Source organism: Pyxicephalus adspersus, chromosome Z (assembly GCF_032062135.1).
Source record: "Pyxicephalus adspersus chromosome Z, UCB_Pads_2.0, whole genome shotgun sequence".
NCBI classification, from domain to species: Eukaryota; Metazoa; Chordata; class Amphibia; order Anura; family Pyxicephalidae; genus Pyxicephalus; species Pyxicephalus adspersus.
In genome coordinates this window covers 22,262,232-22,290,154 of record NC_092871.1, presented here as the reverse complement: position 1 = coordinate 22,290,154, position 27,923 = coordinate 22,262,232, and the positions used below count along the sequence as shown (strand labels likewise).

Sequence of the window (27,923 nt, the reverse complement as noted above, 5' to 3'; positions counted from 1 at the left end):
TTATTCGAGGATAATACAAGATGTAATACAGGAGACTCAGAAAACTTCCTGTATTGTAAATGTGAATGAGTACACTTCGGAAAACACAGCTGGAATCCAATAAAGAAAGTGTATAAATTTTTTATATATTTTACATATATTTTTGCAGTAAATAATGTTTTTTTTTTTTTTTTTTGAAAAAACACAATTAACAACAAAAACAAGAATCAAGCAAGACAGAACAGGGTAAGGGTAACTATGGGAAACAAAGACCGGTACGTTACACATTCCACATAACAATAAAAACAGAGAAACAACTTGTGGTGCAGTTATAGACAACACATCATCAGCAGCTAGGTACATCTGTGAGATCATAAAGTGCATTAGAGAAATTTTAGGTGCGTGGAGAACACATATATAAGTACTTTACAAAATACTCCCTCCCTTCCCTCTTCACCTTGGGAGGTTCGGATCCAGGTGGCGCTTGAACTCCTGGGTGTCTCGGTAGTAAATCCAGCTGCCCCACATCTCAATAAATTTTTCCTGCGTGCCCCTTAAGCTCGCAGTCAGGTCCTCCATGAGCATCATATCAATAACCCTGTGAAGCCACATGCCCACAGTGGGTACCGACTCTGTCTTCCATAACATAGGAATACAGGCGTTCGCTGCCACTATAGGATGTCTGAGAATAGACCTCCTATAACTCTTAGTGATATGGTGCAACTCATAGTGATATGGTGCAATAACAAAAACCCGGGGTCCCCTGGGTGGTAACCTTCTGTATGAGTGCTCTCACCTGTTCCCAATAGGGGCCCAGCAACAGGCAGGACCAAAAAATGTGTAGCATGGTGCCCTTTTCCCGATTACACCGCCAGCATCTGTCTGAGACTTCAGGGAAAAAGCTGTGTAGCCACTCTGGGGTCCTACACCACCGAGAGAGGATCTTAAAACTCAGTTCCTGATACTTGCTGCTCATGGAGGACCGATGAACTGTAGAAAGGATCTTGCATTTTTGCTCTGGTTCCGAAGTATTCCCCAGTTCAGCTTCCCAAGCCCGCAGATATGAGGGGGAAAAAGTCTCCGGGGTCCGGTTAAGTACAGCATAAAGGTAAGACAGAGAGTGTCTAAGAGGGCCACTTCCTGTACATACCATCTCAAAACCCATTTTCACTCGGTTACTGCAATTTTCTGGGGGAAGGGACCGCAAATAATGGGACAGCTGAAGTGACCTCCAAAAATCAAGGTCAAAGTCCCCTAACCCATCAATCATTGCCTCCATCAAGCCCCTGCCTTCTCCCAAGAGCAGAGTGGCCTAGTTGAGGGTGATGGCCTCATCCCCACACGCTATCCCCAAATGGTTGTGGGGATTTGTGGGACAAGGCTTATTGAAATTCAGAAGCCACCAATATAAAGAATGTCCCCATATATTCTCCATTTCAGCATAGCCAATAAGCACCTATTGACTAAAAGATTTTAAGAGTGTCTTTAAATAGTCACTTAGGGTTTGAAGAGTGCCACTGCATAATAGTAGGATATGCAGCATTTATTAATATTGATCAGTAAGACACTCTGTATTTTCCATTGCATCAACTATTCTTTTATTGTTATCGGGCACTAAGTGCAATGACCGTTCTTTGCTTTAAAGAGACTTTAAAAATTGAGGTTGTATACTACATGCTCCAAGTCCCCTCACAGGTTCTTCAGCATCTACTTTTGGAAGTTCTGTCCCTTTATTCTGATCTACTTTAATTTGCTTTTGCTTCAGTAAATTGATCATTTGTTGGGGAAAATTTAGTGTGCATGGAGCTTTTGCTCTTTTTTACTTCTAATTCTCACTAAAGTCTCCTCTGGACCCCAAAAATGTGGACATGAATTCAGTGGAAAGTGGCTTAGAGAACATCCCACCAGTTTACAACACAACCTTCCCCAAAAGTAGCACCCAGAGGGATGAGGTAAACATGTAAACTGTGATACCCTAGCACTAAAATTGTTATTGCATATTTAATTCATTGAACTATGTTGAAAGTTTTTGTTCAAATTCTTTATGTGTGCTTTTAAATGCCTTTAAACACACAGCATTTACCAAGGAATTTACAAAGTCTTCAAAAGGTTGCTACCCCTATTTATAAATAAATGTTTTTTCTAATTTATTTTTCTATCTTTTAAAATCTGCAGCTTTTATTAAAATAATATCTGATGATCCTTCCATAAAGAAATGTGTTTATGCATTTTTCTGTTGTAGAAAAATTGCATTCCTGGGTTTTCAATCTGTTATATGTGTAGGGTATAGGCAGCTGTACGGACACTTGTATTAGTTATATTTTACACTACTGTCTACATTAGTAAGCCTGGTTTAAAAGACGCTAGGCAGCCACCATTGGGGTGCATGAAGGCATAGTAAATTAAAAAATGGTGCAGCATTGAAATGGAAAATATTTTCTTGTAGTAAGTGCAGAATTTTATGGCAGTTCTAAGTGGCAGCTGGGATTTTCAAATCTGGATTGGTCATTTATATCCCCCACCCCACCCTCTGTCCTTGGCCATGCACAGAATTTCAAGTAATTCTGTATTTGGTCCAGGACAGAGAAGTATATCCATTCTGCGTGACCAAGACATGTCACTAAAATTTAACTGCATCAGAAAAAAAAATCAGGTCTTCTGCCCTGTCAATCAAAGCTGTGCTTTTAGACAGAGCTGTGTGAATCTCAGAACTAAATGGACAGAAATACAGATTCTATGGCAGCCAGAACAACTCACTGTTGACTTTTCAGTAGTTGGCCCAGAGTTTGGCCTTAAGGTAAAGACAACAAAAAACTTAAATCATGTGAGACATTTAATTACACCTATTTCCTAACCATCACACAAAGCATTCGCAGTACAGATCGGGAATCTCATTAACTCAGAATGGAGCTCCTTACATTGTGCCTGGTATTCTTTGTCTCTGGCTTCTTGTGTCTTTACACATGGATAAACATGTACAAAAAAAGCAACCTACCACCTGGACCTACTCCACTACCTGTTTTGGGGAATCTTCTTCAACTTAAAACAGGGCATCTAATGGACTCTTTTCAAGAGGTAAGTGAAAGTTGCAAACAGTCCGTGATCATTATAATATAAAAGGCAGTATATATTTCCATTTCTATATGCTACAGTGCAATATATTCAGTAAAATGAAATTCTTTTGTTGTTTTAATACCTACATTTTTAAATTGTAGAAACTGTACCACAACTCCTCAGGAGCTGCTGGTATATTTTGGATTTTCCTATCATACCCAACCTGTAACTTGACCAGGCAATACACTGACATACCTTTGCTATAACTGGTCTTTATTAAGGCAGGAATAAGCCCTATGTGAAAGTATTGGTTAAGAAGTGTAGTCCAAGAATTCGACCACAGCAGAACAATTCAATAACATATATGTAGAATAAAGATGGGTGTTTGTTCCCTTTGTCACTAGAAGGAAGGGGCTCTGACTAATTGTAACTTGAATAACCATCCCTGACAAATATATGTTCACTAAAGAATCAAGTTGTAGTAGGTGGATGATAAAATAAAAGTAAGATTAAATTCAAGTAGCAGGCAAAGTTCAACAAAAAAGTAAATAACCCCTCACTATTCTTTCTCTTGGGTGCTAGTGACTGTTTACTTTTCAAGGTCTCCTTTGGGGACAAGTTGCAATGCCTCGATGTCCCTGTTACAGCCCAGCAGATCCAGAATCCAAAGTGGTAGTATTCACCTCTCTCTTATAGACTCCTGATGTTTCTGTATGTTTCTTTGTATTTTAGATTAGAGAGAAGTATGGGGACATATACACCATATATATGGGTCCACGGAGAGTCATTGTTTTGTGTGGATACGATGCTGCAAAAGAAGCTTTAGTTGATCAAGGTGATGTGTTTGGAATGAGAGGTCTATTGCCAAGTGTAGAACAATATTTTAAAGGTCAAGGTAAGTCATGTTATGGCAATTCTTACTGTTATCACCAATGATTTATTCTTGATAGCAAAACGTCACTTACCACCATTTGTTATAATAACCAGATGTTCCTTATTTTCAAACACAGCCCCCCTCTTAGGTCAGGAATCTGTTATCCTCTCATTTTATTATGGGCAAAGGATGCTTCTAGCGAATATTGGGACCTACAGTTCACAATAAGTGTGGGATTAACACTATCTGGAAGGTGTCCAAGTTGCATGAGTAAAATGATGACTATAATGTATATAAATGTTTCCTTTAATTTTGGATAGCAGAGAAGAGTTTGACTTTTTTTGCTGTTCGTGTGCCCACTATGCAGGCTTTTTCTATGTCTTTTAGTTCTATAGTAATTATTTCAGCATAAAGAAATGTTTCACACTCCCTCAAACAATAAATCAAATCTATAATGGGACCTAAGAAAATGTTTCTCATATACATAGAGGCAGGTTGACAGCTACTTCTAACAGCTACATTATTTTAATAAATGCAATTAGGACAGATGTTTGTCTCAACATATTATTAGGTACCATGGTGTCAGTTACTGTATAAAATCCTCACTGTGAGTTAATCTCAAACGAACAGACAAAAAAAATCTTTATGGAGCCTAGACATTCATTCACTTCTGGAGCAAGCTGTGCTTTGATATGCAAAAAGAGACAACTGCAGAGTTTGTCTTGATCATTAAAGAGTTACAAGATGTTACAGTTTAACTCAGCTCTTAAGATCACTCACTACTTCATCTGTGTTTAGCAAAAGACTTGTTCTGCAAGTCATGCAAAGCGCCCCCTCCCCCCATTAAGCCTCTGTCCTGCACACGAACAAGCAGGGAAGTCCCATTGATAACTAGGAGTCCCTCCATATGTCAGATGTTCCTAATTTGGGGACTACCTGTATATATATATATACCCTTTTATAGGTCTGATATTTTGAAATATGTATGGTAATATCATGTATTAGTTTTGACGTTCCACCCCTCTGTTTTATACTTCAGGTTTGGCTTTTAGAAAATCATAATATTTGTCTAAGCAATATTAGGAATTTGTCACTCTCTGTTTATTCTCTGTCCATTTATTGTTTCTTTGGACAATGCATATTCTGTGGATTCAATTGTTACGTCTATAAAAGGTTTGAACCAATATTTTAACTTTTTCTTCAGGGTTAGTATTTGGGAATGGTGAGTGCTGGAAACAGCTCCGTCGATTCTCGGTTCAGACCCTGAAAATCTTTGGTGTGGGGAAAAAGAGCATTGAGATGCGAATACACGAGGAAGCTTTTTGTCTGGTGGAGGCCCTTAGAGAAACCCATGGTATGTGGATCCCAAAGTATGATGTTTTACGTACATAATCAATAAGGGGACTGTAGACTGTTAGATTAGGTATATTTTGACCAAAATAAAAACGTATTTTATGTCTAACAATTTTAAAGGTGAAATAAAAGATTACACATAGCTTTTAAAGGTATTTAATTGGGAGAGGTGTTAGGGCTCACTGATGCCCCCTCCTTCTACAAAATGCTAGTTGCCTGGCTCCCATGTTATATCTGTAAATTTACTATTTTATATTCACTGACTTGACCTGAATATACAGATAAAGCATTCAGGAATTCACCAGCCTGGTTTGTAAAATAGTCAGAGACTACCAGGCACTTCACATTTACAGAAAGGGACCTGCAGGATTAAAGGTAAGTGTGATTTTTTTGTTTTCAGTTTAGTTTCCCTTTAAGAAGCTAGGTACTAGGCACAAGAGCTATAACATTGGGTGGGGAGAGTATTTACCCTGTTTAATTTCTGGATTTATTATTGGACCATACATGGTTAATTTAAAGTGGGTCTACAGTGCTGCTTGAAAGTTTGTGAACCCTTTGGAATTTTCTATTTTCGTTTTAAGAATGTGACTTAAAACATTATCCTATTTTCAAACAAGTCCTAAAAGTAGATGGAAACACCTAGTCAAACAAATGAAACAAATTTTTATATTTGAAACAAATAAAAAAATTATTATATTTGGTCATGCATTTAATGAAAAGAAAATGATACAATGACATATCTGCATATGAGAAAAGTAAGTGAATCCTTAGGATGAAGGTGAAATCAGAGTCTGGTGTTTTCAATCAATGGAATGACAATCATGTGTGAATGGGTGACCCTGTTTATTTAAAGCAAATCGCTTGTCACACATACAACACTTTTGTGGATGTATATCATGGCTCAAACAAAGGAGGTGTCTGAGGGCTTCAGAAAAAGATTTGTTGATGCTCCTAATTCTGGAAAAGATTACAAGACCATCTCTTAAGAATTAGGACCCCACCAATCACCAGACAGATTGTATACAAATGGAGGAAATTCAAGACCACTGTTATCCTACCCAGAAGTAATCGACACTCAACTGTACTTTAACTGCAAGGTAAGTAATAGTCTAAAGCTGCATACACACGATCCTTCCCAACGATAAGAACCGCAAGATGCATGAACGAGTGCTGTACATACAGCACCGCTCTGCTCTATGGAGAGGGGAGGGGCTCACATTGGTTAGTCCACCATTACAAGAACACTGAGCTTTAATGATTTGTAAGACATGGTGGAAAGCAGAAAGCCACTCCTCTCCCCCCCAAAATTTTGCTGACCATTTACAGTTTGCTAAAGATCATATGGTCAAACCAGAATGACACAGGAAAAATGTGGGTGGATGAAGCCAACATGTAACTTTTTGACATAAATGAGGAGCGTTATATTACATGCTGCATTCCAGCATACGCTTGGGAGGTGGTGGGAGTGTTTAGGTTTAAGCTGTTTTGCTGCATCTGGGCCTGGACTGTTTTTCATCATTGATAGAACAAGAAATTCTGAACTATAACAAAGAATTCGAAAGGAAAATGTCAAGACATCTGTCTGTGAATTGAATCTCAAGAGACAGTGGGCTATGCAGCAAGACAACGATCCCTAGCTCAAACAATGGTTAAAGCGTACTTAAACTCAGAATTTTCACATTACATAAAAGGGTAGACTACCCTTTTATGTAAAGTAAAAATTCTATTGTTGGTTTTTTGTAAGTGCAACATCCTTTAAAAAAAAAAAGGGTGCAGCACTGCCCTCATTCCGCACAGCCTCTTGGGATACCTAGTTCACACATACTGGGAGGCTCTTGGGTATCTTGGGTGCCTCTTGGGTGCCCCTTCAGCGCATGCCTGTGCATCTCAGGCATGCGCAGAAGGAGACCTTTTGTCAAAAGGGAAAAAATTTGCCAATCTCACGCATGCGCAGCAAGTTTTTTCCCTATCCACATCACCCGACCTTAAGTGGGCAGTATATGTAACAATTGAATACATTTTTTTACACGTTTTATTTGCTCTTTATATTACATTATAGTATATACATTTAATTTTCTATATATTTAGTCCTTTATATTACATTATAAATACTTATATTAGGTTTTTTGTACAAATATTGTATAATTAAGATTGTATCATCCAATAGCTAGCAGTTGTTTTCTTTTGCCTTTCCAGGTTTGCCCTTTAACCCCATTTTATGCTTCAGTCAAGTATCTGCTAATGTCATGTGCTCCGTACTTTTTGGCAAGAGATACAGTTATAAGGATCCTGATTTCCAAAGGCTGCTTCACATTGTGAATAACACATTTATATCCATGTCTTCTTTCTGGGGTCAGGTATTTACAAAACAAATTTAATATTTCTATGTATTATCAGAATCCAAAATCCAAAATACCTTTTTTTTAAAAAAATACCCAAAGTGCCCATGTGACACTAATATTAACGTTTTACCACCAGGATGTTAAGTATTCCAATTTTTGGGAAATACATTTATTTTACTTTTCTGGAGCATTAAGTGAATCTTGCTTTGATACATCCTTTGCTTTATTTTAAATACTCTGTGTCCTACCTAATAATACAGGCATGTTTTTTTCACAGAATTAAACAAACTCTAAGTAAACAAACTTACCTGCCTGTTCACAGCTCAGTGTAGGATCCAGCATACCCAACTGCCAGGAATGAATGAACTCCCATGCATGCACGAGAGTTGTCACTTTATCCTGGCAAATTAGTATGTCCGAAGATCCGAAGTAAAGATGTGATAGAGCGAGGACAGGTGAGTGTACTTAAAAATTGTGAACAGACCGGTAAGTTTATTTTAATACAGAAGAGACATTTTTGAAGTTTTGTTCTGCTTTAAATTGGCTATTACTGGTGGCCAAGCTAGCTGGCCTGGAGAAGGAAAATAAATCTAGCAATGACTAAAATTCAAAAGATTAAGTTACTTTTTAATGTATTATGTTAATTTCCTTTCTTTTCTCTGAAAAAGCTCTTTGATATATATGATGTAATAATGAGAAATGTGCCAGGACCCCATCACAAAACATGCAATTGTCTTCTGGAACTGGAGGAGTTTGTGAGAGAGAAAACAGAAATCTGCAAAGCTACCCTGAATGCAAGCAATCCCCGACACGTGATAGACTGTTTCCTTATTCAGATGGAAAAGGTACGTGCAAGTGTTATGTGTATTATTTTGTATAAGGTGACCTCCCGGCACACAGCTAAGAACACACTTAAAATACACAGATGAGTTGATTTACCTGCCAAAGGATCTGTAATCCTTTCCAACCAGTTTTGCAAGTCACACAGCTCTATACAACCAAGAGCATTACCCCCAGAGCTGATGCAGACTATTTTTTGTAAATGGTGCATCAGATTTGTTAGGCTTACCACCTATCATCATATGAATGTGTGGCTCAAAAAATATTGGTAGTTGGAGCTTAACTAATACAGTACAACATGGTTAAAGGACAATTAAACCTTTAGTGTTAATCAGCTAAAAACATGACTGTGATACGGCATGTCGTGCCCCACTCCTCCTCCCACCCCACCCTCTTTTTCCTAAACACACACTGACACATCATCTTGGTTAAATGGCCCCGTTGGGCCGTTTATTAACAAATAACCTAATTAAATATTAACTCTTTTAATAAATAACCATAGAATTAACCATAAATAATATAAACACACAATCAACAAATAATAGCAACCTACAAATAATCATAAATAACTGTAACCAATACATTAATAAAACATTATTTCCTAAAAAAACACCCCCTGATTATTGGTCCTCAAAGGCCCCACTATTGTACCCCTGGCACCTAATGGGTCTGCACCGCCGTGATATGTAATGCTCCCAGCCACACCTCGGGAACGATACCAGCAGCACTCGCAGCCCTACCACAAAACGTAATACTCCCAACATCAACCTTACTGAGGGTCCCATAGCATAGATGAGACCCTCACCCCCACTGAAACAATCCAATAGAATGCCTTACCTCGAGGACCTCACTGACACACCTCAAACAGGGCAGGCAGGTGGGAAAAACTTCCCTCCTTCTCCGTCAAGCTGAAAAAAGACCCTCCCTTTCCGACTCACCCACCTTTTCACTCCTGTTCTCCCTCCCCACTGTACGCCACTTCCCGGCATACTAATTCAGCAACCCCCCCTTTTCTATGTTAACTTTTTACCCTTCCTCTGCCTGCTCCCTATCCCTTCCCAGTCATGCATGCCTTCCATTATTCTTCACGTCGTTTCCCACTCCAAGCTTCACTTTTCAGTTGCAATAAATCAAGAGATGTTCAATGTTGTACTGGTAATTTCCTTGCCATGGAAAAATAGAAAAAAATGTTCCATACCAGTAGCTAGAGAGTGGGACTTTGTTCAATGTCAAAATACAGCAATCTCTCTGCATAGGTTAGACACTTCCCCTGAAGAGTTAGAAATATAGTTCTGCAATCAGCAAACCATACTTCTAGCCAACTGGAGAACTGACTTGTCACCTTAGCAGGGGGCATTTGGATCCCTACAAAATTAATGCTTTTGCACAGAAAATTAAGGTCCCACTCTGCAGAATGCTGGCAGTGAACAGGCATTTATATTCATGTCTTGGCTGTTAGAAGAAAACCAACTGTAGGACTTCATATATTTTGAATTTAGGTAATTTCATCTCTTTTCCAAGAACTCCAAAAGCTTTCATTGTACTAATTTACAATTGTTAAAGTAAAATTCTGCTTTTTATTTGCAGGAAAAACATATACCATCCACATATTTTAATCTGAAGAATTTGTATGCAACCATTTTATCTTTGTTTATTGCTGGGACAGAGACAGTGGCTACCACAATAAGACATGGATTTCTGCTTCTGCTCAAGTACCCCAATGCTAAACGTAAGAGACCAGGGAAAAAAGCTTGGGGACTCTGGTGCAATACTAGAAAAAGCTGACTTTACGTTTGTTGTTTGGGTGCTGGGGCATTATGGTAATTATCTTACAAATTTCCTCGTAAAGCTGAAAACCGTTACATTGAAAAAAAAGCTATAAAATTGGCCTTCTTTAGACTATTTGAGAATCTATTGCATCAATAAATATGGCTTCAACTACTCACTCAACATAGCCAGAAACAAAGAACTTTCTACCGAAGCTGGTCAGTCTATTCTTGTACTGAGGAGTGAAGGCTATTCGCTTTTCTAGGGTATGTGGGAGAGAAAAAGAAAGACGGGCTTTTGAGGGGCAAGATTTTTTTATGAAACACTAATTTTATTAGTTAAGGACAAATTAAAAAAATCAACAGAAAATCTCCTATGTTAACTCTAGGCTAACATAGGTACACTAGTTTGGTAACCATAGAGTAGTGATATCATATTATATCATGTTATGTTAGCAGTAACAAGTACATTTCCCACCCGACAGGTTTCGCCCCACAGGGGTTTCTTAGGGGTTTCTTAGGGGTTAGGGAGGCCTTTGGGATTACAATATTATACAGTATTATCAATCAGTATGCTCATTGGGAATATACACATGTTGTCAATTATAATAATGTGACAGTGCATAATAAGAGCAAAGTTTGTCCTACAGCAGGGCAATGACCCAAAGCTCACCTCATACTGCAAAAGGACTATTTAGTAAAGAAGCAGACGTCTGGTATTCTGTGTAGAGCGAAGTGTCCAGCATAATCATCAGACAGTAACAGAGAAACATTTCTGAATAGATAAATACTGTGAGCATAACTGGTTATTCATTCCCCAACTTTAATTCTAAGTATAAGTTTACCTAGAAAGTGGACTCCCATTTAAGACACCTGATTTTAAGTATCCATGTTAGGTAAGGTACAAGAAGAAATTGATCAAGTGATTGGAAAACTACGTGTCCCAGCACAACAAGATAGGGAATATATGCCATATACCGATGCCGTCGTTCATGAAATTCACAGATTTGCTGACGTGTTTCCCATGAATCTGCCACATAAGGCCTCCAGAAGTACTCAGTTCCGTGGATATACTATTCCCAAGGTAAATCATTAATATCAAAGATAACTTTTTTACATAAATTGTACCTATAGGCAGACATTTTTTGTTGGTGTATGGCTATTAAAGGTTAGAACTTGTTAAGTGTTTTTTGGAACTAATTTAATGACTTAGCAAGTTAATTGCAAAGCCTCTAAACATGGTATTGTTATCAAAATTCCCAGGTGTGAATTTTTTTGTTTTTTGATTATATTGTATTTATTTTTATTTTATGAAAATAATTTAACGAAAAAATCAATAAGGACATATGTTCACAGGATCCTTTGACCCCCAGGCATTTTGGGTGTGCCCATCTGTGCTCATCCATGCTTGGATCATGTAATGGATGACTAAAGCTCCTTTAATGCTCCATACAAAGGACAGGCTAAGTATGGAAGGCATTTATTGTCATAATATACTTAAAAAATACTAAGCCTGATCTCCAAATTGTATCTGCTTCTTACCTAAAATGCCATGCTATTGCTTCATAGCTAGAGTGGCCAGCTTTTCTAACTTGTTGTAATGCATGAAGTAGGGCAAGCATTTTTAGATAGCCTGACCATTCGTGGCTAATTTTTCTGCAGGATACAGATGTATGTGTCCCTCTGTCCTTCGTTCTACATGATCCAAAGTACTTTCCTGATCCATTCACTTTTAGACCGGAGAGGTTCTTGGATGAAGATGGCAGCTTTAAAAAGAATGAGGCATTAATGATATTTTCTGCAGGTACAAGGCAAATGTTTATTTCAGCAAACTTCACATAAAACCAACATGTTAGCCAGTTTCTATCAGTAAATCCATTTGTGCAACACTGCACTGCATTTATTGCAACACTGCTACCCATTCCGGCACCTCTCATTTGCGAGTAATGTGTAACAATTGTTACACATGAAGAAATTATTATAAAATATATTTTCCAGCAACTCTATAATGAATTGTTTCCCTATATTTCCCTATTTTTATATAAAACAGAATCTTGATATAATGATTGAAATGTTAATAAATATTGCTCTTTAAAAAATTTTAAAAATATAGTCAAAATCTAAAAGTACACATCCAATGGGTCGCCTAGGGTAATGTTCAAAACGGTGACCATACAACATTCAGTTTAGTATTTATACCTCAATGACATTTTGCCCAGAGTTGCTCCACATATAACTCAAAAGAGTCAACATTAGATGAAAAATAACTTCAAATGAAAAGCTGTATTCTCTTTGCCTATCACCAGATTGACTGTATCAGATATGCCAGTCACATTCTGTCAAACCCTGTAGCCGTCCTCCAATTTCAAGCAGGACCTGACTACGGCACCCAGAGTCTGCGCTGTCCTCCAACCCAACCTACATAACCCCAAACCTCCAGTTTCTATCTCACATTACCCAATTCAGTAGCTCCCAGCACACTTTAAAAGTGCTCATTACTCCACACAGCTCTTTATCCAGTCCAATATGTGTCCCATATGTGTACACCACCTCCAACATACAGCAATAAAGCGAACAAAAAATGCATAAACATAGCAATAGTGTATAATCCTTTGAAATTTTAAAATGTCTGTTTACTTTGCTTAATACCCTTTTATCAACAGCCCAAAAGCTAAATCTCATAGGACCAGAAGAAACAGTGGAGCTATTTACAACACAATAGTAGGACCTAAAGATCAAAAATGATTTCTATTCCTAATCCACCCCACTCCAAAAGTAATCTATATTGTTAGCTTTAAATTTAAAATTCAATAAAAAAACAAGCAAAGTCTGATGTCTAATCATGTATCTTTGCTTCAAGGGTACTTTGTTTCTAAATTCCTAATTTCTTTTCTCCCCAGGGAAACGAATGTGTTTAGGAGATGTACTGGCCCGACAAGAAGTGTTCCTCATCCTCACCACTCTTTTGCAGAACTTTGACATAACTTCTCCAGTAGACTCCAAAGAACTGGAAATAGCACCACAGATTTGTGGGTTTAGCAATATTCCACAACTTTTTGAGATAGGCTTTATCCCACGCTTAGTTTAAAGCAATAGAGGCAAATATGTGATAAGGACGTTAACTCTGAAATTAAAGTAATTTTATATATTAGGCTTTCACAAAAACCTGATAATCAACAATGTGTTAAAGTGTATGAGTATATTAAAATATATACAGTATAGTCCTTAGCTGATTCTAAAAATACTTAAATCTAAACTCTGGTGTAAACAACGCACAACATATTCCATTGTATTATTGTTTGAGGTTTGTGGGATATTTTTTTTTTGCGCAGCTCTTAGGATCCCACAATGGCATTTTCATTGGGTCGTGGTCTGGACTTTAACTAAGCCATTGCAGATCTGCTTGTGTTATCACTGTCCTGTTGCAGTGTTTCTCAACCAAGGTTCCTCCAGAAGTTGCTAAGGATTCAGCAATTCTTGCCTCTCAGGTCAATTACCATTGATACAATTGATCTTTTTGGCTATCCGAGGCATTCTCCCTACTGGCCAGCAATGTAAGAGGCATTGTTCCTATTGACCATTGCACTAATGTAGAGCTATGGATATTGTTATTATTATCAGGGATTCCCTAAGACCTAAAAGTCTAAAAGGGGTTGAGAAAGGCTGTCTTGTTGCATGACCCGATTTCAACCAAGCTTTAGCTGCCTCACCAATGACCTAACATTTCATTCCTGGATTCTTTGGAAAACAGAGAAGTTCCCGCTCAAATGAAGGGGCCCAGGTCCTGTGGCTGCAAAAAAAGCCCAAATTATCACATTTCCACCACTGTGCTCGACAGTTCACGTTTGTGTTTAGCAATATGGCTAAACTTCTTCACTTTGGTCTTGTTTTTCCAAAGAACATTGATCCAGAAGTCTTGTGACCTAAGGCTTATTGTACATGGACTGTTTCCCTAGAGTCTACCCTGAGGCTTTAAAAGCCCATGTATGAATTGCAATGGGTTAATCTACACCAGTAGACCAATACAACAGTTACACCATTTCCTTAAAGCACATTTGTGAGCATTATAGATAATGCTCCTTGCAAGGTTTTAGTAATTAAAACACAAGAGTAATGCAGGTTAACGTAAGTAAACATGTCCATTGATTTCAAAGGTGGTGTTTGCCTGCAGATTCCAGTGTTTATAAATTCTTGAAAACATAATCACAGTAAAAACATGGCATAGACGATTTCCAGCATTTTCCATCATTAAAAGGCAAGCAAAAGTGCAGCGTACTCAAACTATGTATTTTCAGTAAAGAAATAAAGTTTTTAAAATATGAATGTAAATAATTTATAAGGTAAATTAAGAAGAAAGAGATCCTTAGTTTCCATCTAGGAAATTAAGCTAAACTCTATAACCAACATTAGGACTTGCTTTGCTTTTTACCAGGAAAAATAAATAAAACAAAAAATTAATAAAACAAAAATGTATAAAATATACATATATACAAACACAGAACATTCCTACCATTGGCGTTCCTTCTCTGTCTGACCTGTCATACTATACAGCACACCTAGCCTTCAAGCTGTGCTACTTGACTTGTTGTTACATAATCATAGAAGGAGATTTAAATAATTTAGTAAGTCATATTTAAAGTGTAGACTTCATGGTATAATTTTTGATTTTAACCATTTTGAGTACCAAAATAAAATAAACTAAATGTAATAAGCCTAGAGTTCATTGCAAATTCCATGAACATGGTATTGTCACCAAAAAAATTGGGGATGTCTGGGGAACATAGGAAAACATTGTTCACCCCCCCAAGAAAAATGCAGTTTTTCAGTACACCAAAGTTGTATTTGAAAGTTTATTATGTGTCCTACTTACCAAGGTTTCTGAAGTCAAAGCTGAGCTGTACATGTGAAGCATCCGTTTTGGCTACCAGTGAAACCCAGAAATACCAGTTTCCTTATTGTGTGCCAGGATAAACAAACATCATCAAGGTCTGGATGGTTGAAGATCGTTTGGAAGCTAACCCTTACATTCCGACATGTTAATGTCATTTTCTATCAATGTAAATCTACAGCTTTTATTGAAATAATAACTGACAATCCTGATATAAAAGTCCTAGTCCATGCATTTTCTATTATAAGTTAACAATGATATGTCTCCATATTACTTTCCTGGGTTGTCACCCTTTTATAAGCAGAGGCTTATAGCAGTTGTACTAATCTTTATTCCAGAAGCATGTTCCACTACTGTCATTATCATGAATCCTGCTTTAAAATAAACTAAGCAGCCCTCACTGGAGTGCATGTAGATATAGTAAATGGTATCACCAACACTGAATTTGAAAATAATTTTAAAAAGCTGAAAACAACATTTTTAAATAGAAAAAAAGGTGTACAATTTAGCAAATAAACATCATACAGTTAGGGTTTACAATTGTTTTATTATATTAATCCTGTGAGTCATTTAGCCTAAATCCTTACTATGTAGTCAAAGGCTGGGGAGGACCAAGACTTGTAAGTGTAATTTATTTGCATCAGAAAAAATGAAAATCAAATCTTCTGCCATGGCAGACAAGGCTGTGCTGTAAGGCAAGGCTGTGTAAATCTCAGATCTACATGGACAGAAATATAAGTCTTTTGGAGAATAAAATGTCTACCATATATATTTAGCAGTTAGCCCAGAGTTTGCGCACAATAACACCATCATAAAGCATCTGCTCAGATACAATACAGTATACTTCCCCTTTAAATATGTTTTTGGGACGTTCAAATACACCTATTTCATAACCATCCCATAAAACATTCACAGTACAGATCAGGAAGCTCATTATCTCAGAATGGAGCTTCTAACACTGTCCCTAAGGATATTATGGAAAATATCTTCTATATTTTAGATTAGAGAGAAGTATGGGGACATATACACCGTATATTTGGGTCCGCGGAGAGTCATTGTTTTATGTGGATATGAAGCTGTAAAAGAAGCTCTAGTTGACCAAGGTGATGTGTTTGGAATGAGAGGTCGAATGCCATCTGTGGAACAATATTTTAAAGGTCATGGTAAGTCATGTTTAAGCAATTTTTACCACTATTAACGCTCCTAGGTTAAACAAACTATACTAATCACTGTTTTTATAGTAATCAGATGATCCTTATTTTCATAAATACACCCCAATTTTGGTCAAAAATTTGTTGTGAACTTCTCATTTTATTAGATGAAACCTTTAGAGCAGTGTTTCTCAACCACAGTTCCTCCAGAGGTTGTAAAGGGTCCCTCGATCAATGAGAAATTTGGACCTCTCGGGTCAGTTTAACTGACATCAATGATCTTTCGGCTTTATTCAAGAGTTACATTCTTTCCAATGGTCTGTAATGTAAGAGGCATTCTTCCTACTAACCACATCACTAATGTACTGAGAGCTGTGGATATAGTAATTATAGTAGGTTTCCCTGAAGATCTGAAAATTATTTCAAGGGTCTCCCCATGTTCATGAGATGCTGGGACCTACAGTTCACAATAAGAGCAGGTATACCAGCAGGTAGGTACCCCTTTATTTTTCCTGGTGATTATTGTTACTGATACATAAAAGCAAATCTAAAATTGTCACAAGAGATCCTCCAATCTGAGCACCTGTTCATTTAAGAACTCTCCAAAATTGAAAATGTCGTTGCAATTCCAGGACCAGGTATAGGGAGAAATTTCCAAAGCAGGGCAAAAAGGAAAAGAAACTGCTTGATAGGTAGGGATTTCAACCATTTCTTATCATTTCTTTAATCTAAAAAAACCTTTCGACTTTACAAACACTTTGAATTAAGTATTTAAACAATTGCCTGAATTTTATGTAATATCAGCCTCTCATAAACCTTGTAAAGCCATCCTATGACTGGGAAAGGGTCGATCGTATGTCAATGGTTTAAATATATACATATAAAAAGTGAAAGGAAGACTGAAGTTTCAAACGGCAAATCAAATAATATTGTAAAACAAAGCCTGCAACTACTCATTGCATTTGTCTGGAGAGATTTTGCCTGTAGCAACAAGTAAATACCCCTTCAATTATCAAGGATTTTCTATGACTTTTGGATAAGGCATTGGGATTTATTTGGATTTCGGTTGGTGAAACGCATCAGGACACGAGACACTACATTTTCTCTTTTTTTATTTAGAAAATATGGGGAAAGCCTTGTATAGTAACGGTCATATATCCCATGATATTAGTAGAACTGACCTCCTTATCAATTATGTGTATATTTTGGACGTATTGATAGATGGATGCTGCAAAAGCTAAAAATTAAAGCTCCCTTAATAAATTGGGCTTCCAAATACCAAATATGCTCCTTAACCATAGATTCCAACTGCACAAGGATTACATTGTGGGAAAGAAGTTCTCAAAAGGGCATGCAGGGCCTTGTTTTTGTTAACAGAACAGGGAGCTACAAATTTTGCTCCCCCTTCTTTTGGGGAAAACAAGATTACAGAAGACCTTTTTAACGGATACAAATGGGGGAACACATGCTTCCCACCCTACTTCCTAGTCAGGAAGCCTTCTAACCTATTCAAGGGTCTTTTTTTTTACAAAACTCAAAAAATTACTAAATTGCTATTTTTTTAAAAAATGCCTGTAATAATGACTAAACATTCTAAAGCTAATAAACCTTCCTTTATAACTCTGTTCATCCCTATGCCAATAAAATATTGGAAGAAGACAGTTGACTTTTGTCTCCTGTTCTTATATGCAACCTAATGATAAATCAGCCCTTTTATGTTTTCATCTGAATTCATTTCAGAATTCATCTGAAATAAAACCAGCTGATTTAAATTCCGATGGGCTTTAATATGAAAAAGACCTATTGATCTATTGTCCTGGTGTTCCACCCCTCTGGTATATACTTTTGGTTTGGCCCAAGTTGGCCTAGTGGGCATAAAGAATTTGAACACTAGCAGGATATTTTAATACAATTCCAGATTAAACTCACTCCATTCAAAAAAACTGTTTTACTGCTTAGTCTCTTTATGTTTGGACCATCATTTTAATATTTCCTTCAGGAATAGGACTCAGCAACGGTGAGTGCTGGAAGCAGATCCGTCGATTTTCAGTTCAGACCCTCAGAATGTTTGGCATGGGAAAAAGAAGCATTGAGGAACGGGTTCAAGTGGAAGCTCATTGTCTGGTAGAGGCCCTTAAAGAAACCCATGGTATGTAGATCCCAGTGTGTAAACCACTAGATACAATCCATTCATTTTGGTCTCATTTACACACTGTGCCTAGGAAAAAATGATAACACCTGTAGTTTGTTTTAGTATGACAATGAGTATATATATATATATATATATATATATATATATATATATATATATATATATATAACAATAGGCCTGCTTTATGGGGAAAAGATAGACTACCATAGGAGAGCCAACCTAAAATGAATCTGGTCCACGACTGGAAAAAAATTGCCAACAGCACTAGGTTTGTTAAATCACCCAGGTTCTCCCATGATAGTCTATCTTCTCCAGTCTCCAGTGAATTTTAATAAATGAGGTTCAAGAAGTGTTTGTTTAGTAAAAGAATAACATATACAAACCATCACTTACAAAAATGTATATACATTAAATAAAATGATATTGACCTCCAAACCAGTGTAGCCTCTTTTTAGTTTTTATGCAATCTGAAGAAATATATAACAAGTGAAAGTAAAAAATGTTAAATTCATAAAGTCATAAATTCTGGTTGTATAATCTGCACCAACAGCTACGTAATGAAAGGACTTGCCTGACTGTATACAAACTAAAACTTTAGTAGATAAATAATATTATTAATAATAAACAGTATTTATTTATCGCCAACATATTACACAATGCTGTACATTAAATGGAGGTTGCAAATGACAGACAGATACAGACAGTGACACAGGAGGGGGAGAGGACACTGCCCAGAAGAGCTTACAATCTAAGAGATCTAATAGAGATTATGTGTGCTTTACATTAGGAAGGTTAATGCCTGATTTTGATTTATTATACAAGCTGACAGTTGTTCTCTTTTTCCTTCCCAGGTGTGCCCTTCAATCCCACTATATACTTTAGTCAACTTTCTGCTAATATCATGTGCTCCATAATATTTGGCAACAGATACAATTATGAAGACCCTAATTTCCAAAGGCTGCTTAACATTGTGTATCACATATTTGAATCCATGTCCTCCTTCTGGGGCCAGGTATTGAGGCAATTAATATACAAATATAATAACAAATATTGCTTACCCCCATCTTACAGCCATGGCCAGCCAACAGTGATATCACCACTAAGATCCTTGGAAATACTGAGTATTCCTAATCTTGTGAAATGACATTCCATCCAAGTAATATAACAGTCTAGGACTTTCTCTAGATTTTTATTACTTTTCTGTAGCATGTGAGTATGGGGAAGTTTGGTAAATAAGTAGACCTTGCTTTAAAATGCAAGCTCTGCTTTATTGTAAATATTCTGTGTGTTATCGAACTCCTCATTAGCAAAAATAAAGCAAGTGGGAATTAATGGGATGCCCCAATGCCTTCAAGGAGGTAAGTGAAACAATCATATTAATCATGTATTGTACAGGGTGCGGAGGGATTACATCTTGTATTACAAGTGCCCCACAACTCCACAGGAACTGCTGGTATGTTTTTAGTTCCCCTAGCATACCAGTGGTGACCAAACCTGGAACTGGACCAGACAACACACTGATACAGCAAAGGGTAAAAAAGGACTTTATTAATTAGGAAAAAGTTTCATGGGAAAATATTTTTTGAAATACAGTATATTGTTTAAACAAATCAATCACAGTATAACATATCAAAACACAAATTTGGAATAAAGAAAGATGTTCATTCCATTTGTCACCCTCAAGAGGCCGAGCAGCACACATTATAATAATAAAAAACCAACACTACACAGCAATGTGACACCACTTTTAGTGGGATCAGTGATATCCAAAGTGAAAAGAGAAGGTTGTGTCTGATTAAAGGACCTAAGTACTGCTTGCAAAAGCCTCTCTAACTACTAGCCAGTGGGTATTTCCGTCCCAAAGTCTGCCAGTGACTGGGAATACTGGTGGATTACTCAACCTTTAAAATAAAAGTATATGTTATCCAGGGAGGCATGTGTATCTGTACTAGAGAACTATGTATCAGTGGATGGACAGCGCAGACCCCTTAAAGAAAGATTCACTTAATGTAGTAAGTAAAGTTCAACATAAGTAAGGTTGTCAATGGGTGCTTACAGTCTTGGAATATCCTCTTAGATGCAGTCTTTGCAGACCCAGCCTGGATGAACTGATTCATGTTTTTCCTAATACACTGCAAGAAATTGTCTCCCCAGCGTCCAATTTCTCTCCAATTCTCCCTGGTATAAAAGCAGGTCCAGATCCACCAATGGTAGTATCCACCTCTTTCCCCTAAGCATATCTCTGCCTTTACCAAAGGTTATTAACATAGTGAATCAGGTGAAGTTTTACTGACTTAACTATTGGAAGCATATAAAAGCAAAAATCATGCTTGTTTTAACTTTTTTAATAATTGAGTATTCTGTACAAAGTAAATTTTAGAACATTCACTAAGCTAGACGAAATATCCCTTGCAAGGGGATTATTCACTTTTCTAATTGAACAGCCTAATTTTTTTTAGTAAATCAGCTCTTTATGCACTTCCATGAATTCTGCTGATGTTCTCTTTTAGGTATCTATTTTTTTCAAGGGAGGACTGGACATTTCCCGCTTCAATGCAAAACAAGTAATATATGTTGATCTGGTATCCTTTTTTGGGAATACTTCACCATTCATACCTTATTAAAAAATCCATCTGTACTCATATAAAGTTACTGGGCCTTATATGGCTATATACTCCATATTTGCTTTTATATTCATGTATTCCCCACTTAGGCATGTAATAACAGCACCATGCTGGGGTAACTGTTCCTTTATTGACTCCTTTGAAGCTCTGATAAGTCATGTATTGACTTAAAAAAAAAAAGAGTTGCAGAAGGCAACACTGGAAAAAAGGAGAACAATGAAAATTATTATGGTGATAGTACAGCAATTTATTTAGTGTTTCATACTATGGATACCATATTTATAAACATGGACACCAATCATTGCAGTGCTACAACAGTACACTTCTGTTGGCCCCATGAAACTATCCCTGCCAAGAAAAAGGACAGTTGGCTCTATTTTGCCCCCAAGCCAAAATTTCCCAAATTTTCTGCTGATCTCATTATAGGATCCTTCATGTTTTTGGATTGTTTATTTTATATAGCTCTTATAGAAAACAAAAGACCAAAAATGATCTTTTCATAGATTATATTCATTGCTTTTCTTTTCTCCCAAGCTCTTTGATATCTATGATGTATTTATGAGATATGTACCAGGACCCCATCACAGAGCACACATGTTTATTCTGCAACTGGAACAGTTTGTGAGAGAGAAGACAGAAATCAGCAAAGCCACCCTGAATACAAGCAAACCCCGTCACCTGATAGACAGTTTCCTTATTCAGATGGAAAAGGTACCTCTCATACATACGTTATTTGTAATATTTTTTTATAAGGTGAACACCAGTAATACAACTAAGGATACTTATGTATCTGTTTGTGTTGCTAAGAGTACTTGTCTTACCTGCCAAAGGGTTTTGTAATTCTGTCCAGCAAGTTTTGCAAGTCACACACCTCTACACCAAAAGGGTGAAATCACTGTCTCTGTTAAAGAAAATATTTGTGGCACTTTCCCCTCAATACCCTTGGGGATGGTGCAGCAGAATTAATTGCAGGGTGGATTTTGGATGCATTTGCAATAATTAGAAGCTAATCTTTCATAGGAAAAATATGAGGGGTTGCCAATGTTAGAAAACTGATGTTGCTTGAACAATGTCTCTGTTTAGTTTGAGCAATGTTTGGACAAACATGTATGAATAAAACAAAATAAGTAAAAAAAGAAAAAAAGTATTGATTATTTTACAAAGTTTTTTTAAATATCTTGGACATGTTTGTTGGGACATAGGAAAATAATCAAACATTAGATGATTCCTCAACTTAGCTGTTTGCTTTATTTATATTACACATACTATTTAATTAAAAAATTAGACAAATAGTCAGTCAGCCAATTAAAAAAAAAGTACAGACAATAAAGACAAGTAGTATTATGCTGTTTGGCAAAGTGACTCATACTGAACATGAACCAGAGACAGAAATGAGAGAGTTATCTGAGGAGATCAAAATGGAAATTTTAGACTCGAATATTAAAGGCAAAGGCTATAGAAATATCTCTAAGCAACTTATTGTGGCATTATTATCATTTATTATACATTATTAGCTTTAGAATTTCGTAGGATTGTAGCCAACCCTCCTGGATGTGACTACAAGAGGAAAATTGGCCCAGAATGTGAAAAGTATAGTGAGAATGATAGACAAAAAGACAGCTTCAAAAGAGATAAAAGCTGAACTACTAGGCCAATGTCCATCAACTCCAGTCCTCTGTGGACCTTCGCTTCCTATACAATATTATTCTGTTATGATTTATCAGAACCCCTATGCTTTCAATTTTCTATGCCCTTTTTTTCTAATATCCCCTTCATCCAGATTTTCTGGGCTTTTCTCATGCACTACATTGTACTATTTTTTTACTGCTCTGTTTTCATCAAATAATATTATTATTAGCTAATATTTATGTTGCGCAGACAAGTTACCCAGCACATTACAAAGTCCATAGTCATGTCACTAGCTGTCCCTCAAAGGGGATCACAATCTAATGTCCCTACCATAGTCATATGTCATTTGTCACTTTTGGGGAAAGCCAGATAACCTAACTGTTTTTGGAATGGGGGAAGAAACGCAGACAAAGACAGGGAGAACCTGCAAACTCCATGCGGTCAGTGTCCTGGATTAGATTCAAACCTGGACCTAGCACTGCAAAGGCCAGAGTGCTAACCTCTTTGCCACCATGCCACCCCTAATCCAATCTCTCCAAGTGCCCTATCCACGCTGGTCCTTGAGCTTTTATAAACTATATAAATATAATTTTATATACATTTTATAAAATGTTATTCACTATCAATTGCTCAAATTCAGCGGTCGCCACCAAATTTTAGTGGTCCACGGCTCTGGCCAGTGCGTCTTCCCAGCAGGGTCAGGAGAAGGACACCGCTGGCAGGGCCCACCTGCTAGAGCCGCGGACCATGTCCCCCATACATATCGCAGGTTCAATGAAGTAGGCGGGTGGTGTCTCTGGACACAACCAGCCCACTCTCCTATACCAATCTCAGATCTGCGATGGGAGAGTGAGCAGGTTCTGGCATCATGACGTCACTACGGGGATGTCACTTCCCCTTTGACTGAAACCCAGCACCCCACGCATGTGCGGTCTGGAGCTGGTAATTTTAGCGGTCCGCTGGACCAAAAATGTTAGGGACCAATGCTCTAATTTATGTTTCATTCTTATTCTCCACCTTCTGTTTTTGTCTTGTATAAGCTCAAATATGTGTATATAAAATAATATTTTTCTCTCAGATACCCTCTAATTTGTCTCAAGATGAAATAATTTCGCACCACTGGTTTTATTATGGTTTTATGCTTTAATTGTTAGTCAGGTGCTCATCTTTTCACTTTATGTTGATAAAACAACATTTGTTACCACTAGGGATTAATCTCTTCACTGTTTTTTTATTCTTTTTTTTATTGATTTTAAATCCAAGTTATGCAAAGCTGTTTATTTAATGAAAGGTGTAAAAATAGGTAAGTTAATAACCTATTTTGACGAGGCTGTTCTCTTTGTGTTATTGTACATTCCATGTATTTTGTTTTCACTTCTGTTGAGCCTACCTTTAAGAGGAACTAAAGTCCCATTTTGAAAAAAATCATGATCTGGCAGGTGTTCATTGGAAAACCTGGTATTACCTGTCTGCAACATACATTTTGGCTTCCCTAGTGAGTTCTGGGATAAATGAACTCTGGGTCAATGAAGATGGCCATAGATCATCTTCAGGAAGGATAGAAAAAGGAAGATGGCGGCGCCTTGCAACGGATTTGGGATAGGTGAGTATCGGGGGTTAGGTTTTGCTTTAAATTTCTCTACCACCTATAGCTGAGCTGTCTTGGTGTTAGTAAAACCTCTCATTTGTTTCCTTATAATAGCTTCTAAGTAAAGGTGCAACAAATCCTTGAAAGTTTATCACCATGTCTACCTGCACTGTTCATAATAAATACTTGTGCAAGGTCTCCTTAAACGCATATGGTAGCTTTAGATCCAGAATTTTTTATTCAGGGCCCCAACTACAATGATATATCTAAATCAGATCAGCTTGAGCTAAATCTACTTTTGTATTCCCTACAGATTTTTATTAAATAAACTGGAGAATATTTTTATGTGATTTTTAGTGGGCTATTTATAAAGCAATATATTTAACATTAATTAAATTATTCCTTGGTGGATAGTCATTGGAAATTTTTCCACCAGATAATGTTTCAGTGAATGTCAGATTCACAGCTTTATAAATAGACCTCTTGGTAAAGTAACACCTCCACATTTCCTATTTTTCAATTTACTTCCTTTATATACATGGGTTAAATAACACCTACTGTCCGGTCATCTGGAATCTGCTCTTCTTTCCATGTTCTAAAGCAAGCTTTTAGACCTCACGGACCATTAATTTCACGGACTCTAGACCCAACATGTGCAGGGAGCCATGTGTCACTTAAAGGGGAACAAACTTCCCCCAATGTGACGTCATGATGCCAGAACCCACCCACTCTCCCATCACAGGTTCAGACTCGGTGACACAAACCTGCCCACCGAGCCTGCAATCTGTACGGGGGGCATGGTCCACGGCTCTGGCCTGACTGCTCCACCTCATGATCCCACTGGGGATGCGCACCGGCTAGAGCCACGGACCACTGATTGGTGATCGCTGTTCTAAAGATTAGTTAGTATTTGAGGCACAGAAAATGTTATAAGTTCAGCAGTTATAGCATCTCTTCCAGGGGCCTTGCCAGTTTTTAATCCCATGAACACTTTCTTTATATACAATATTCTTTTTAACCTGGACATTTACATTATTATTTTCTCTTTGTTCTTCATGCTCTCCTTCTATCTTTTTTTTGCTGTCAGTAGTTTCTCATAGCATTCTTTCGATCATCCATGTCCAAAGTTTTATTTTTCTAGTTTTCCAGTGGTATCCAGTGGCATGCCATATGTGTGTATTTTTAAGTTTCATTTTAAAACTTTCTACTTTTCTAGAAAACTTTCTATCTTTTTTATTGTCATAATTCTATATTCGTTGTAAAAACGTCTTCCTTGTCAAGTTTTTTAATTCAAATACTTTCACCATTATTCATTAAATCAGTGGTCCTGAACCAACTGGAGTAGTGTAAGAGGGCCGATGTGCTGTCAGGTGGCAGAGTTGCTGGGTAAGGCAGAGAAGTGTAAACCTTACATACATTGCTCTGCCTTTCTCAGCAACTCTTGTGTAAGCAGTGTGAGGAGAAAAGGCAGTGCTCCTGCTGCCTGCATTCCTGCTGTCACATTGTGTGTCTGCGTTAGAGCAGTGAAAGGAAGGCTTCTGCTTCCTGTCATTTGCAGCTCCCAATTCACCAGCCATGGACCGGCTCCAGGGTTGGGGACTACTGCATTAAACGACCCATTCCTTTTTTTTTTTTGTCCAATAGCATCTTAGGCAGTATTAAATCCTTTAGCAACACAGACACACACTTTCTGCATGCCGAACTCTGCCAGATACAGGAATCCCTTCCACAGCAGCACAGATACTTTATCTTTACCCACCTCTGTGACATCCCTTCCAAGATAATTTTACCTATCTCAAACTGGGAACAAATGTTCTTCAAATCCCCTAAGAAAACTGATGGGCGAAACGCGTCGGGATCCGGGACGCTTTCTTCCTTTTTTCTAACACCATAATTAGGGTAATAGGATATCACTGGATAATAGGATATCCCTTATCCGTCACTTTTTCCATGATCATATTTATGGAAAAAAACATATAAAATGCTGTGCTACTCTATTATACAAAACTATAATATAAATTGATCTTTGTAATACACAATCTCTTTGCCACACTAAAACCCTAACTAAAACCTGTTCTTAGTCTTCTTTATTTAGTTTACAATTTCTAGGGGAGAGGCCTATTACAAGCTGAAATGTGATTAGCACCACTTCTAAGCTATCCTTTAGTAATATTTAGAGAGATATTTGGAAAAATGCAAGGATAACTCACTTTATTATTTTTTTTCTTGGAAGCGACAATGGTAACGCAGTATAATATTCATCTGTAGATCTCTTCTTCTGCTGCCATCTACTGATTTCTTTTGTAATCCATCCATAAATGTATGCACAAATGATGTTTTATCCGCTATTGTCACTTAAAATCTTTCCATTTAGACTTAATTTATCTTCATTATTATTACATTTTTATGATCATTTTTTTATTCTGATGTGCTTTTATAATGATTTCACTTCTAATACTAATAAATAATTCTAATTTTAAAGTAATGTTAATGCATTTGTTATATGTGAAAATGGGCAAAGTGGGCTGAACAGATAATTACCATAAATCACCACATATATCTGAAATCTGAAAAGATTATAGTGAATGCTTGATCTGGCTGGATCACTCAGGTTCTCCCGCGTTAGTCTATTATCCTCAGTCTTGGAGAGCTTTAATAAATCAAAACCAAACTGTAAAAGTTAGTTGTTTTGTCTTAATGCACTTTGAATTTAATTTAAATAACTTAATATAAACTAAAAGTATAATGGAGCTTTTTCAATACTGGACTAGATTCATTCCAGGTTTGCTGGATCACCCAGCTTCACTACTGAAAGTGTAGAAGATTCCCATGACGAAGATTCCCATGATGTTTGAAGGAAGGTTTTAGGAAATGTCTGATTTTCTGTTTCATATATGAAGCCCATACAAGGTTTACCAGCCTTTTGTGAATTATGTTGTTTCATATTTTTGCACCTACAACCATTCTTAAATACCCCAATTCAGAAAGATATTGATCTCTAGATTACTGGTTAAAATTCTTCCTAGCCAGACCAGTGTATAGGTTCTGCAATCACAAATTTAGATGCATTGGTGTAAAAATAAATGGGACTGCAGAACACAGGCTTGAGCTAAGACAGAAAGACTTTAATGATTTAGACATCCATATTTTGTTGATGTGCTTGGAGTGAGTATAAGACTAGGAGGGGTTGGTTTTTGGAGTCCTGACAAAAGGTAAATGCACCAAAGGTATTGTCACACTTTATATTAAACTAACGATAGTTGTACAGCTAAAGCATTACTGATCCTGGTCATTTTACACCAGCTACAGCGTACTGTTTTGACCTTACAATATTACAATATAAATACAATAATACAATCATTTCCTGACTCAAACACTTTCAAGACCCAGCATTACTAAATCATTCACTAAAGCATATACAGAAAATTATCAAGGTAGTTATCATTGGTCAGTAAATAAATGGGGTCTTCTGGCATCTAGAGGCCTACTACAGGTTGTTGCCTAAAGCAGGGGTCCCCAACCCCCAGTCTGCAGCTCACTTGTTTGCCGTGGTGGTCTGACAGGTGGCCCGCAGCTCTGGCTGGTGCATCAGCCGTGGACCATGTCTCCCGTATGGATCGCAGGCTCTGGGCGGTGGCAATACAGAGACAATCTGCCCACTCTCCCATCTCAGGCTCAGACCT

General features: G+C 37.2%; 2 protein-coding genes across 2 annotated transcripts; both read left to right on the top strand.

Annotated features, from left to right (window-relative positions):
* The first annotated feature begins 2,890 nt into the window (after positions 1–2,890).
* LOC140343633 (cytochrome P450 2G1-like) lies at positions 2,891–13,426 on the top strand. The gene is made up of 9 exons (XM_072430406.1): positions 2,891–3,054; positions 3,766–3,928; positions 5,112–5,261; positions 7,457–7,617; positions 8,271–8,447; positions 10,030–10,171; positions 11,105–11,292; positions 11,871–12,012; positions 13,109–13,426. Exons 1-9 carry the CDS (start codon positions 2,953–2,955, stop codon positions 13,294–13,296), a joined length of 1,413 nt encoding a protein of 470 aa, XP_072286507.1. The 5' UTR covers positions 2,891–2,952; the 3' UTR covers positions 13,297–13,426.
* An 895-nt stretch (positions 13,427–14,321) lies between these two features.
* Positions 14,322–19,621, top strand: LOC140343984 (cytochrome P450 2B11-like). Its single transcript, XM_072430890.1, has 4 exons — positions 14,322–14,333; positions 16,097–16,259; positions 18,247–18,396; positions 19,251–19,621. The coding sequence occupies exons 1-4, from the start codon at positions 14,322–14,324 to the stop codon at positions 19,541–19,543; spliced, it is 618 nt and encodes a 205-aa protein (XP_072286991.1). The 3' UTR covers positions 19,544–19,621.
* Positions 19,622–27,923: the final 8,302 nt, after the last annotated feature.